At 49.3% G+C, this 14,319-nt stretch overlaps 1 protein-coding gene across 4 annotated transcripts in view; it reads right to left on the bottom strand.

Moving 5' to 3' along the window:
* si:ch73-181d5.4 (uncharacterized) overlaps positions 1-14,319 on the bottom strand; it is a 52,809-nt gene continuing 38,490 nt past the window's right edge. For 3 of the 4 annotated variants that reach the window (XM_090203550.1, XM_036947368.2, XM_090203549.1), the window contains 10 exons: positions 12,618-13,113; positions 12,137-12,296; positions 11,808-11,924; positions 11,475-11,579; positions 11,114-11,267; positions 10,115-10,868; positions 9,180-9,333; positions 8,919-9,008; positions 8,619-8,814; positions 1-8,482 (listed from right to left, as the gene is read on the bottom strand). In XM_090203550.1, the coding sequence (XP_090059676.1) occupies positions 429-8,482; positions 8,619-8,814; positions 8,919-9,008; positions 9,180-9,333; positions 10,115-10,868; positions 11,114-11,267; positions 11,475-11,579; positions 11,808-11,924; positions 12,137-12,296; positions 12,618-13,113 (10,280 nt within the window). In that variant the 3' untranslated portion in view covers positions 1-428. The remainder of the gene's footprint in view (positions 8,483-8,618; positions 8,815-8,918; positions 9,009-9,179; positions 9,334-10,114; positions 10,869-11,113; positions 11,268-11,474; positions 11,580-11,807; positions 11,925-12,136; positions 12,297-12,617; positions 13,114-14,319) is intronic. The other variant, XM_090203551.1, reaches the window with a different exon arrangement.

Here is a 14,319-nt window from a genome sequence, read left to right as displayed (position 1 = left end):
TTCCTTTACTGTTTTTATTGGCCTCGGTTCAACAAATTAAAACAGAGTAAAAAAAAAAAAGGTTTATTCTAAAACATAATTATCATGAGATGATCCAACATGAAGGCTTTTTCTAATCAGTGAATAGATGACAGCAGTATGGCTCAATAGGTTTGGACTTATAAAAAAAAAAAAGACCAAAAAATATCCATAAACACAATGTACATATCTATTATGTTTGACTTGACATGAGTTTTAATCTGGAAATTCTGAAAAGCACATAATTTGTACAATTTTAAAACTAAATTGAATGAAACAAGGTACGTTCAGTCATGACATTCAAAAAGTTAAGGGTGTTTTATGATGTAGTGAAAACGACTACGTAGTACATTATGAACTGAACCAACTTCAAACTTAGTCCATGCATTTCTGTTAACAGTAGTCTCCAGTCAAACAGGCCCTTTGCTGTCCTGGGGCGTATCTTCCTGGGGCGTGTCTTCCTGGGGCGTGTCTTCCTGGGGCGTGTCTACCTGGGGCGTTTCTGTTAATTCAACCGTTTTACCCTTTCCCTCCATTTGTTCTTCTTTCTTTCCACTTCCATCCTTTAAAATGTCTCGGTCATGGTCTTTTGAGAGTGAACGGTTGTGCAGACTAACACCTCTGTTTGCCTCTCCTTCTCTGCTTGTGGCTCTGCCAATGTCTCTGTCCTTTTCTGTGGGTGTCTTTTGCTTTTCATCTACATCCTCTCTGGGCCTGTCTACTTCGCTCCCTCTAACCCTTTCTCTCTCCCTACTCACAAGCCTACCTGTCCCCCTGTCCCCCTGTCTTCCATGACTGCCACCCCGCTCTCTCCCATTGTCCTCAGGCAACTGCCTCCCCTGGGACAAGCAGGGCGCTGTGCCCTGGAAGTTAACCCTATCTCGGGGGTTAACACCACGGCCACGTTCTTCAGAGTTGTTTTCTCTGTCTCCATAGTTTCTAATTTCACAGTCTTCTATGGGTAGGCTTGTTCTCCTCGTATCAGGCGAGTGACTGTTCCGCCACTGGTCTTCTCTAAAAGCATCCGGGCTGTTGTTCGGCAAACTCATGAGGCCCTCCGGGGGAGTGGGGAGTAAACCTCCTTTAGGCCTTAACGGTCTTACCACTAGCCGTGGACCGTCAAACCGTGGCTGCCCCCCATTGTCTGGGAAATACCCTCGAGATGAGCCTCTGGGCTGGTTGAACCTCGAGGGACGAGGACCCCTGGGGCCATGGAAACCAGGACTTTGTACACCCCTTGATCCTCCAAAATGATTTGTTGTTGTGAAGTGATCTCCTCTTATATCTGGACTTCTCATGTCTGGATCTGGGGCTCGCATTTCTTGACCCATGTCTAGCCCTGGACCCCTCGTGTCAGGCCCTGGATCTCTCATGTTTGGCCCTCTCCTTTCACCCAACATGTCTGGCCCTGGGCCTCTCCTATCAAGACTAATATCTGACCCTCTCCTATTCCCCCTAATGTCTGGCCCTTGACCTCTCATGTCTGGCCCTGACCATCTCCCATCACCCCTTGAGTCTGGCCCTGGCCATCTCCCATCACCCCTTGTGTCTGGCCCTGTACTCTCATCCCACATGTCTGATCCTGCACCGCTCATGTCTGGCCCTGACCATCTCCTATCACCCCTCATATCTGGCCCTCTCATGTCTGACCCCAGCCCTCTCCTATCACCCCTCTTGTCTGGACCTCTCATATCTGGCCCTCTACTCTCATCCCACATGTCTGGTCCTGCACCGCTCATGTCTGGCCCTGGACCCCTCATGTTTGGTGAAGACCCTCTCCTATCATCCCACATGTCTGGCCCTCTCCTATCACCCCTCATATCTGGCCCTCTCATGTCTGACCCTCTCCTATCACCCCTTGTGTCTGGCCCTAGACCCTGCCCTCTGATGTTGGGCTCTTGCTCTCTCGTGTCTGGTCCTGGACCCCTCATGTCTGTCCCTGGCGCTCTCCTATCACCCCTTGTTTCAGGCCCTGGAACTTCCATTTCTGGCCCTGACCCTCTCCTAACCACCCTCTTGTCTGGCCCTGGATCTCTCATGTTTGGCCCTCTCCTACCACTCCTTGTGTCTGGCCATAGACCTGGCCATCCCATGTCTGGCCCTGTATCTCTCATGTCTGGACCTGTCCCTCTCCTATCACCCCTTGTGTCTGGCCCTCTGATGTCTGGCTCTTGATCTCTCGTGTCTGGTCCTGGACCCCAAATGTCTGGCTCTGGCCCTCTCCTATCACCCCTTGTGCCTGGCCCTGGTCCTCTCATGTCTGGCTCTAGACTCCTCAAGTCTGGCCCTTGCCCTCTCCTATCACCCCTTGTGTCTGGCCCTAGACCTGGTTCTCTGATGTCTGGCTCCTGATCTCTTCTTGTGTCTGGTCCTGGACCCCTCATGTCTGGCCCTGGCCCTCTCCTATCACTCCTTGTGTCTGGCCCTGACCTTCTCATGTCTGGCCCTAGACCCCTCAAGTCTTTCCCTGGCCCTCTCCTATCACCCCTTGTTTCGGGCCATGTCCCTCTCATGTCTGGACCTGTCCCTCTCCTATCACCCCTTGTGTCTGGCCCTAGACCTGGCTCTCTGATGTCTGGCTCTTGATCTCTCATGTCTGGTCCGGGACCCCTCATCTCTGACCCTGGCCCTCTCCTATCACCCCTTGTGTCTGGCCCTGGCACTCTCATGTCTGGCCCTAGACCCCTCATGTCTGGCCCTGGCCCTCTCCGATTACCCCTCATGTCTAGCCTTGGCCCTCTCCGGTCACCTCTTGTGTCTGGCCCTAGACCTGGTCCTTTGATATCTGGCTCTGGACCCCTCATGCCTGGCCCTGGTCCTCTCCTATCAACCCTCATGTCTGGCCCTCTCCTATCATCCCAAATGTCTGGCCCTGGACCCCGCATGTCTGGCCCTGGCCCTCTCCTATAACCCCTTGTGTCTGGCCCTCTCATGTCTGGCTCTGGAGTTCTCATGTCTGGCTCTGGAGTTCTCATGTCTGGCCCTGGACCCTGCATGTCTGGTCCTGGATCTCTCATGTCTGGCCCTGGACCCTGCATGTCTGGCCCTGGATCTCTCATGTCTGGCCCTAGACCCTGCATGTCTGGCCCTGGACCCTGAATGTCTGGCCCTGGACCCTGCATGTCTGGCCCTGGATCTCTCATGTCTGGTCCTGGATCTCTTCTATCACCCCTCATATCTGTCCTTGGGCCTCTGATGTCTGGCCCTCTCCTATCACCCCTTGTGTCTGGCCCTAGACCTGGCCCGCTGATGTCTGGCCCAGGACCCCTCAAGTCATGCCCTGGCCATCTCCTGTCACCCCTTGTGTCTCGCCCTAGACCTGGCCCTCTCATGTCTGGCCCTTGATCTGTCATGTCTGGCCTTCTCCTTTCACCCCTTGTGTCTGGCCCCGGATCTCTCATGTCTGGCCCTCTCCTATCACCCCTCATGTTTGACCCTTGCCCTCTCCTATCACCCCTCATATCTGGCCCTGGACCTCCCCTATCACCCCTCACGTCTGGCCCTGGACCCCTCATGTCTGGCCCTAGAACCCTCATGTCTGGCCCTGGACCTCCCCTATCACCCCTCATGTCTGGCCCTGGACCCCTCATGTCTAGCCCTGGACCTCTCCTCTCACCCCTTGTGTCTGGCCCTCTGATGTTTGGCCCTGGATCTCTCATGTCTGGCCCTAGAACCCTCATGTCTGGCCCTAGAACCCTCATGTCTGGCCCTGGACCTCTCATGTCTGGCCCTGGACCTCTCCTATCACCCCTTGTGTCTGGCCCTGGCTCTCTCATATCTGGCCCTGGACCCCTCATATCTGGCCCTATCCCATCACCCCTCATGTCTGGCCCTGGCCCTCTCCCATCACCCCTCATGTCTGGCCCTGGCCCTCTCCCATCAACCCTCATGTCTGGCCCTGGATCTCTCCCATCACCCCTCATGTCCGGCCCTGGACCTCTCCCATCACCCCTCATATCAGGTCCTGGCCCTCTCCCATCACCTCTCATGTCTGTCCCTGGCCCTCTCCTATCACCCCTTGTGTCTGGCACTAGACCTGGCCCTCTGATGTTTGGCTCTGAATCTCTCATGTCTGGCCCTCTCCTATCACCCCTCATGTCTGGCCCTGGCCTTCTATCACCCCTCGTGTCTGGCCCTGGTCCCATCATATCTGGACCTCTGATTTCTGGCCCTCTCCTATCATCCCTCATGTCTGGCCCTGGCCCTCTCCTTTCACCCCTCATGTCTGGCCCTGGTCCTCTCCTATCACCTCTCATGTCTGGCCCTGGTCCTCTCCTATCACCCCTCATGTCAGGCCCTGGTCCCATCATATCTGGACCTCTGATGTCTGACCCTGGGTTTCTCCTTTCCTCCCCAATATCAGGATCTCTCCTCTCTAAACTGCTGGACCGCTCCCCCTTGTTGTTTGGAGAGGCCATGTGGGGAGGACCTTGTGAGGGTATCTGGGTTTCTATCAGAATTTCTGATGGGCTCTGTATACTGTGCTCCCTTGGTGTTACCAGCGAGGCATGAGCAGGTCTTACCTGTCGACCATCGAAACGGAACCGTGGTTGCCCCCCTGAGAAGTGTCCTGGATATGAGCCTCTGGGCTGGTTGAACCTCGAGGGACGAGGACCCCTGGGGCGGAAACCAGGACGATGTACTCCCCTTTGATCCTCAAAATGTCCTCTTTGAACAGGTGAGATCATCCTTGGACTGCTGAAATGAGTCGATGTTGGTCTCTGTCCTCCAAAGTTAGCTGTTGGTGTGAAGTGGTCCATTCTCATGTCTGGACTTCTCATATCTGGATCTGGGTCTGGCATTTCAGGAGCTGTCATGTCTGGTCCTGGACCTCTTCCATCATCCCATATGTCTGGCCCACCCCTCATGTCGGGCTCTGGCCCTCTCCTATCACCCCTCATGTCGGGCTCTGGCCCTCTCCTATCACCCCTCATGTCGGGCTCTGGCCCTCTTCTATCACCCCTCATGTCGGGCTCTGGCCCTCTCCTATCACCCCTCATGTCTGGCTCTGGCCCTCTCCTATCACCCCTCATGTCGGGCTCTAGCCCTCTCCTATCACCCCTCATGTCTGGCTCTGGCCCTCTCCTATCACCCCTCATATTGGGCTCTGGCCCTCTCCTATCACCCCTCATATCGGGCTCTGGCCCTCTCCTATCCCCCCTCATGTCTGGCCCTGGATCTCGCATGTCTGGCCCTAGACCTCGCATGATTGGCCCTGGACCCCCCATCTCTGGCCCTAAACCTTGCATGTCTGGCCCTGGACCCCTTCTATCATCCCACATGTCTGGCCCTCTCCTATCACCCCTCATGTCTGGCCCTGGACCCCTTCTAGCATCCCACATGTCTGGCCCTCTCCTATCACCCCTCATGTCTGGCCTTGGCCCTTTAATGTCTGGCCCTGGACCCCTTCTATCATCCCACATGTCTGGCACTGGCCCCCTCATGTCTGGCCCAGGTTCTATCATATCTGGACTTCTGATGTCTGGGCCTTGGTGTCTTCGTCCCTCCCTCATATCGGGATCTCTCCTCTCTAAACTGCTGGACCGCTCACCGTGGTTGCTTGGAGAGGCCATGTGGGGACGACCTTGTGAGGAAAACTGGTTCTCTCTCATAATGTCTGATGGGCTCTGTGCAATGTGTTGCTCCTTTATTTCTGGTTGAATAGGCTCACCTCCATTGTCATGATTCTGGTTGGTGCCTCTTTGTTTTCCGAGCAGCTCTAGAGGTCTTACTACTAGCGGATTATGTGGACCATCAAACCGGGACCGTGGTGGCATCCACCTTGAGGTACGAGGACCCCTGGGGCGGAAACCAGGACAAGGTGCTCCCCGTTGATCCTTAAAATTTCCTCTTGGAACAGATGAGGGGATCCTTGGACTATTAAAATGGGGCGATGGTGATCTCTTTCCTCCAAAGTAAGTTGTTGGTGAGAAGTGGTCCTCTCTCATATCTGGACTTCTCATATCTGGTTCTGGACCTCTGATATTTGGACTTGGATGCATCATTTGTGGCCCGCTCCTTTCACCCCTCATGTCTGGTTCTGGATCTGGACCTCTGATATTTGGACTTGGATGCCTCATTTGCGGCCCTCTCCTTTCACCCGTCATGTTTGGCCCGGGTCCCATCATATCAGGCCCTTGGTTTCTCCTTCCCTCCCTCATATCAGGATCTCTCCTCTCTAAACTGCTGGACCGCTCACCGTGGTTATTTGGAGAGGCCATGTGGGGAGGACCTTGTGAGGAAAACTGTTTTTCTCTCATAATGTCTGATGGGCTCTGTACACTGCATTGCTCTAGTAGTTCCAGTTGAGAGGGCCTATCCCTATTGTCTTGAAGCTGGATGTTGGGGCCTTGCTCGTTGTTGGGCCCTTTTGATGGTGACCCCAGCAAGCTTTGAGAAGGTTGTTGATCCGCAGGCTTCTGGGGAGTGGGATTCTCATGGGGCATTTGATGGCCTGTGTCCTCAATCTCTCCCTGTGGTGGACCTCCAGAATCACAACGATCACCCAGTGGTTCATCAATGTCCTGTCTTTCAAGAGGGGGCTGAGGTGAGTCATTAGCCTCCATGACCAGTGCTGGAGTTGGACTTATAGGACCCATGTCTTCAGGAGCCTCTGGGCCCTTTGAGTCATCCCACACTGGAGGAGAAGTCTCCCTTTGACCCTTTGAGAGTCCCCTAGAGCCAGAATCTTGTTTTTGTCTTGGTGAAGATGGGGATCTTCTATGGCTACCAGAGCTGCGTCGAGAAGTACGCTCTTTATGAGGAATATGGCGGCCTGGGCGCTCAGAGTGGTGACGACCTCTGTGATATGGTCGGCTCCTCTCACCCCGTCTGTGTCTTTCCCTTCGCCTATCAGAGTGTCCAGGGGACCGGCGGCCAGATCTACGAGGAGGGCTTTCTTGGCGGTCCCTGACTTTACGGTCCCGTCTTTTCGGTGAGTGAGTATCTGGTTGGCTGCTACGCTTACGCCTCCTATCAGGAGTGTCATTCCGCGATGCACCACGACACGAGCTAGACACTGAGGAGTCACGAGAACGCTCAGAACGCCTTGCTGAATCTGATCGAGTTGAGGTTTTCGCCTTTTCTTCTCCATTTGTGTCTTTCAGCTCATCAAAGATAGTGTCATCCTCTGGGTCGTAAGCTACATCAGAGTCCTGGATCTCACCAGCTTCAGGATCTGAATTGTCTGTTGCCTGAATACTTTCCTTTTTAATCTCTTTAACCCGCTTTGGTGATGCATTGGGCATTTCCACATTTCTTGACACTGAAAGAGGTACAGTCTTGGTCTCTCTCTTAATCTCCTGTTTTATTGGTACTTCTGTTTCCTCCGTTTTCAAAATACCTTTCAAAGCTCTTTGATTGACTGAAGGATTTGCCTCAGACAGCTCTCCTTCACTCTGCTGTGTTTGTAAGTGAGACAGCCCAGATTTAGTAGGGGGAGACATCAAGGCATCGGAAACAGAGAAATGGGCCATGAACATGCCCACTGCCTCTCTCTGCTGACGCAGTGCCTCCTCCTGCTCCTTCAGCTGCCGTTTCTGCTCTTCAATCTGCCTGTTGAGATCCTCAAGCATTCGCTGTTGTTCAGTCAGAGTAGCGGCTGACACAATCACAGCACCAGTAATGGGGCGGCTCAGAGGGGCTGGAGCTGGACTGGGATCTGGGAATGGGTCTTGTACTGGAGCTGGGACTGGGGTAGGAGCTGGAGCTGAAGTTGGGGCTGTGACTTTCCCTACACTGACCCCATCATTGTGCATATCCTCAAAGATAGTCTCATCCTCAGGGTCGTAAGCCACGTCGTCGTCATCTGCACACGTGGCCTGAGTGGCAGCATTCGCTTCAAACATTTTATCTATATTAATTGGGGCAACCCTTCCATAGCCCATTGCTGGATCATACTCCTCCTCTGGGTCATATGGTCGATCATATTCATTTTCCTCCTCCTCAATCTCTTTGACTTTGGATTTCTGCCCGTACTGCTGTACTATCGGATCTACCATTGGGGGAGGGGGCAAAGTGGTTGGAAGGGGCACTGCTGCAACTGCTGGGACTGCATGAGAGTCCTTCCCAAACAGTGACTTCAGGATGGTCTGCAGGGGAGTGGTGGATGTGCTAGTAATGGGGGGTGGGGCAGAAGCAGGGAGAGCAGCTCTGATGGAGGACAGAAGTGATGGAATAGTCAGTGAGCCAGAGGAGGAGGAGTCTGATGGGGATCCAGTGGAAGGAGGGGAACCAGGAGGGGTGGACATGATGGGCATCGCTGGGTCGTAGGGCAGGAATTCCTCCGTCCTAGGGTCAGACCCATACAGCGTAGGGGGTCTCGGGAGGCCAGTATCTCTGGAGTCTTTGGATATGTGGATCTTGGCTCTCTTCTCTTCAACCTCTTGTGGCAAGCTTCCCGCACGTTTGGGTTTCTGGCAAATAACCAGTCCCAAAAGAAGATTGGGGCGATTCTTCTCAAAGCCTGTTAAATAAACAGGGAGTAGGGAGATTAGTTTTGAATTATAAAAAAAAAAATGGCATCAAAAAATATATACCAGCATTCAAATGTCAGTGTGGCATCTGTGTAGCCTTCTACATACATGTTGGCATTTTCTTACCTGATCCTTCGAAGGGTTGGAGTTTGGAAGGAATGGACTCCTTGGCACTGAGTGGGATGAGGTAGATGTCTTTAATGCTGCGGCTGTTGTTGGCCACCACCCCGAAGCGCCGTCTGCTGCTGAAGTAGGAGAACAGAGACACATAGGCCACTTCCTCCTCCTCTGTCGCTGGGTGGAACCGGATCACACACAGCTCCTGTGGACCAATAATAATAATCTATTATCATTGAGATAGAAACACATACACAGACCCTATCTAAATTGTATAGTTTCTTTCATAATGACATAGGGAGGGCTTGCCTTTGTAACAGAGGTCTTCACTCTCCCGATGTAATCCCACACAGTTTGAGGCATGATTCTTCCACCAAGCTGTATGGTATCAGGCAGATCCTAAACAAAATAAATGTTTTGTTAATATCCATATAGACCAAACTGCTAAGTTGTTTATGAAAGGTATTGACTTAAATGTTCACAAATAAACAAATCTAAAGACATCTGACAATGCTCTCCTATTTTTTTTCTTGCGGTCATGGTAGCAAAGTTATATGTTATATTCATTACCTCTTTGAGATATTCAGAAGGCCCGGAGACCAGATAGCCCTTGGTGACGAACTTGGCCACGCTGATCATGTTGAGGAAGCCCTTCCACACTACTTCCTGCTTGGCCAGGAACTGGGTTGTCTCCCCATCTTGAGGGGAGTGGGAGTTCACAGCCCTGCAAACACATCATCACAATTAGAGTCCATTACTGCCCATTCACTCAGCTATAAATCAAATATAACTCATGCACAGAGGAAGAAACAAGAGTTATATTCTGACTGAAATGAACATGCACTATGTGAGGGAAATTACAAGATTATGTTATAATACTGGCATTGCATCAAATGGTTGTTTTATGCAACAGAAGAGGGTTCTTATAACTATTGCGTCTGTGTGAACTGAAAGTGGGCCTCTGGGGGGCTTAATACTGACAGAAGATTTACGATGCTTTGGGTGATAAACCTAACAAGACCACATTCCATAGGATGGGTTAATGTTTCTGTTGGTACCAGGGAAATATGGCTCGGGGCCAGACCATGGTTTCTACACAATGAGAACAGTCTTTACATCAGATCTTTCATACAAATCTTAACCTTGTGACCCATTCCACACATCTGTTGTTTGTCATGTGGACTAAAAGGGGTGAATCTTTGCTATAAAAGTTATTTGTATCCTTTGTGTCGGGGCTCTCAATTAATCATCTGAGGGTGATTCATCGACCAGCCATCATTATCGCAGAGCACTCAACCGATTCACTTTATATGTGTGTGTTTTATTGACCTGCTCCCTTATTAATAAGTGAATAAAGATTTAGTTTAAGTATAACTCTGACTTGTGTGATAAGTTTGTCTCACCTCATTTGATAGTAAAGAAATTAACCACCACAACTAATTATCATAAAACACATTCTTATCAAGAATCACTTGTAGTGATGGTGGCAAGCTGAGAGGAGATACCTTGAAGAGGATGAAGAGGATCCTGAAGAACCATAGAACGATGAGGAGGATGGCTTCATCAGGATAGATTTGGGTAATGCTGGCATTGGTGGAAGGGATGGGGGTGGTGGCAAGGGCATGAATGTCTTGCTCAGAGTAACACTCTGTTTCGCTGGGACATAAGAGACTTGTGGAGGTGGGACTTTAGACATGGCGACAGTTGCCATGGCAGGAGTGCGTTTGCCAGCGGTGTGGGGGTCACCAGACATAACAGCAGAACGGTTGCCAGCAGTGCGAGGATCACGCCTTGTAATGGTTACCGTAGAAACAGCCGGAATCATGACTGGGGTATACATTCTGGATGATGTCTTGGCTTTGCGGGTTTCCAGAATGGGGGAGGCGGGAGAATCCATGACAGGGGAGGCAGGGGATTCCAAAATGGGGGAGGCAGGAGATTCCATTGGTGGAGAAGCGGGAGATTCCATTGTGGGTGAAGCGGGGGATTCCATGATGGTTAAGACAGAGTCATCCTCCATTAGGGGGGAGGCAGGGGAACCCATGGTGGGGGAGTCGGGGGGTGCAAGGAGGGGTGATTCATCTCCTGCTGGAGTTCTCCATCCTCTCTCCTCTGTTCTGGGATCTGTTCTGGCATACATCCAGGGTGGCCGAGACGGCCTGTCTTTCCATTCGTCTGGATTTGTGGAGGATGACGATGACCCAGACAGTTTAGACTTCTTGGGTAGAGGCTCCTCCTCACCCTCAACTGTTATCTGACCTGAAGGGCAGAAACAGATACCAACCCACACAAAACACTGGTTAGCAGCATCAGTACACTCAACACCATAGAAGTTCAGTAAATCATTCTTTTGACGTTGGGAGTGATTGTGGTTTATATCAACACTGTTGCCCTTCACTAAAATAGTTTGATACAGTGCAGAAGGCCAACATGATATTATGGTGTTCGTTAGATGTTGTTGTAGTGTGTACACTGTCATTTTACGTCATATTTTTTTAATTTACCTGTGCAGATCTTGCACTTGAGGTCAAACAGGTGAGCTCTGTGCTCGGCAGTTGTGTCTTTCAGCATGCAGCTGAGGATGTCTGGGACTGAGCTGTTCTGGCTCGACTGGTTAGGTCTGGCCTTAGGGGGAGCAGGGAGAGTGCTCTTCTGTTCCTGAGAAAAGAGGATCATGTCACACATGTATTAAAACATTAGACACAGATGCACACTCAGATACAGACACACTGACATGCTCATCTAAAAGGTATGCTACATTTGAAGATGAACTGATCACATACTGAGGGCGATATAATTTCCTAGATATTTTATTGCATTAGTATGAGTAGACAATACATGTTATATAATACATGTTGTACATACCATGTGTCTACTTGGCCTAAAGGGAAGACTAGGTAGATCAACCTTCACTGGCTCAGGCGCTGGATTTGGCAGCACACATGTGGCTTTGGGACCAGACTCCCGGACCTGCAAGACACACAGACAACATCTCAATCAACTGGTAAAGTTTTGGATAATAAATATAGTTCTCAGTGAAGAATTATGGTGAATTTTGTATGTTATTATTTGTCATTTTTTGTATTTTAGTATTGTGCACGACATTAAAACTCAAATGGTCTTCTTTAGTTTATTATTATTATTATTATAGGTTTTTGGCTTAGATTAAGTTTCTGCATAGGCTATATTATACTGTACCTCAGGAGTGTCTTTTTTGTTCGGCTCTGAGACCTTTGTAGCCTGCATGTCCCGCTGGCTCATCCTGGCTAGTCTGAAGGGACTGACCTCACCACGGATGACGCTGTAGAACAAACCCTGGAGACCCACCCAAATAAGAGACAATCAATGAAGCGTACTACCACATGGTGAACTACAAGTCTAGTTTGTCAGACAGGGGCACATTTGTTACATTGAATATTTGTTTTCATAACTTTTTGAATGAAATGCTGTATAGCAGAGAATTATATATGTGGATTTATTTTGTATGACAAGGCATATGTGATTTTTTTTGCTGTCTATAGACCAACCTTATTTTTGGGGTCTTTAAGGTTGAACATGATGGTTCGGTACTTGTTCATGTACTTGCTATCTGTATTGTTAAATATGTTAAACATCTCCGTCTCGATGCTGGTGACCAGCTTCGCCACTTCACTCTCAGACCTCTCCAAATCGTCACAGTCGCACACCCTTATAAAATCAAAATGCAATTAGTCATCTTTTAATAACATTTTTGCCCTACATTCAAAAGAGAGCTCAAGCAATGCGTGTGTCCGAAATGGCACGCTACCCCTATATAGTGGACTACCTTTGATGAGAACTATGGGCTCTGGTCAAACCTAGTGCACTATATAGGGAATAGGGTGTCTTCTCAGACTAAGCCATAATTTCTTTGTCAATCAATGTGATCCAGTGTGTGTGTGTGTGTGTGTGTGTGTGTGTGTAAGAGAGAGTATGAGTGTACTTTTCTAACCACCATGTATATTTTGTCATCTCTTTCTTTATATTCACCTCTTGAACATGATGTTGGTGAGAGAGCGTTGGATGCTCTGCCTGACCTGGTTGTTGGCTGGCTGAGGGGGTCTGGAGGAAGGGGCGATAGGGGCTGGGGACACGGGCAGGATCCTAGTTTCATTCATTGGGGTGGGGGGTGGAGGTGAGGGTAGAGTGGGAGTCATGAGGGGTTGAGGCTGCTTCTTGGGGATGGTGAAGGACGTCTTGCCGATCCTCAGGGCCCCTGTTTCGTGGTGTCTGGAGGCTGAGGTGCTTGGGGCCTCAGGGGTCGGAGAGTGGCTGGATTTGGGGGGATTGGGTGGTTTGACAGGGAATGTATCGACAGAGGGTTTCCTGGAGACACTGCAGCTGTTTGCTGGTCTCTTGGTTTTACCTGGAGCACTTCCCAGAGGGGAGGATTCAGTGATGATGTCTGAGGGAGAGTTATCTGGAGAATGTGTCTGAGGAGAAATGGGCTCAATCTCAACCTCTACCTGCTCACTGGCCTTTCCAGCTGTTAAAAAAATAGAATAACAGGGGAACTGAATCAGTGCTGATAAATCAATATGGCATCTGGCAGCTATGAATATAATCAACAAAACGTATAGGAAGTCAGTGTAATAAGCCATGAGGTCAATATGTTAACATATGTGTGTGTTATTGCCAGTTAATTAAGTATGAACAGTGCACGCATGTGATTAACCACGAACAATGAATCAGCTTCAAAATGGTCTTTCTTAGGCTGAGATGTACAGTGTGATGAGATTAGCTTTGTTCGACCTATTACCAAAAACAATTACCTTTGACTCTGTAGCCAAATGATGTACAGCTTCAAATAATGTTATAAAAGGCCCTGTTGAGCTCATGGAATGTTATTCCTTGACCACTACAAAACTGTATCTGCATTGGAAAATGTGATGGGATGTATTTGCACTATTGTTTATGTTTTGTTGGGGGCCCACTCATTGATGGTATGTACAGTGTGGCTTTAATTGTTCCTCAATTCATTACTATAAAAGTGTCCCCATTTGTGATGTTGTGCCATTGCTTTTACAACTACTAAAATCCCAGGTAGGAAAATTGTGAATTTTCTTCTTCCTTGTCAGCTAAATTGAAGTTTTTTGATTGAGAACAGTAAGGCAACGGCAGAGGGCAGGATATATTCCCACGAAAAAACGAAAATATTTATGCTAAAAAAAAAAAGTAAGAACGGACTGTTCATAGCCCACTGAAATACGATTTGAAACAACTACAATGCAAATACATTTACATCAAATAACTAGGGGGTTGCTGGCATCACACCCTCTCCACAGGCAATGCTCTGCAGCTGACCCTGTGACGGGTTCAGCCTCTCGTCTGTGTGTGTGTCTCAGGCAGTTGGGTGCTGGTATTGTAACAGCAAAATATAATAATCTTTGTTGTTTAATGGACAATAAAGATATATCAATAATACACTTGTATTCATGTATCCATTTTTGACCCTAGGTGTTAAAGCAGTTGAGTGATAGATCAACCGTCATGTAAACTGACTGGTAGTGGGACTAAAATTTCCTGTGCTAAAACATTAAACATATAAATGAAAATCTAACTTGTACTGCAATGTAATAGAAGTACATCAAAATAACTGTCAAAACTACCTGACTAAAAGAGGCCGACAAGATGGAACCAATGTCATTCCACGCTAGAAAGGTGGTAAAGAAGACCTATATTGGGGGAGCCA

This window comes from Oncorhynchus mykiss, chromosome 16 (genome assembly GCF_057628025.1).
Source record: "Oncorhynchus mykiss isolate SJ-2025 chromosome 16, ASM5762802v1, whole genome shotgun sequence".
Classification (NCBI taxonomy): domain Eukaryota; kingdom Metazoa; phylum Chordata; class Actinopteri; order Salmoniformes; family Salmonidae; genus Oncorhynchus; species Oncorhynchus mykiss.
The sequence above is the reverse complement of the archived record's forward strand: the minus strand, read 5'-3'. Positions and strand labels throughout refer to the sequence as shown.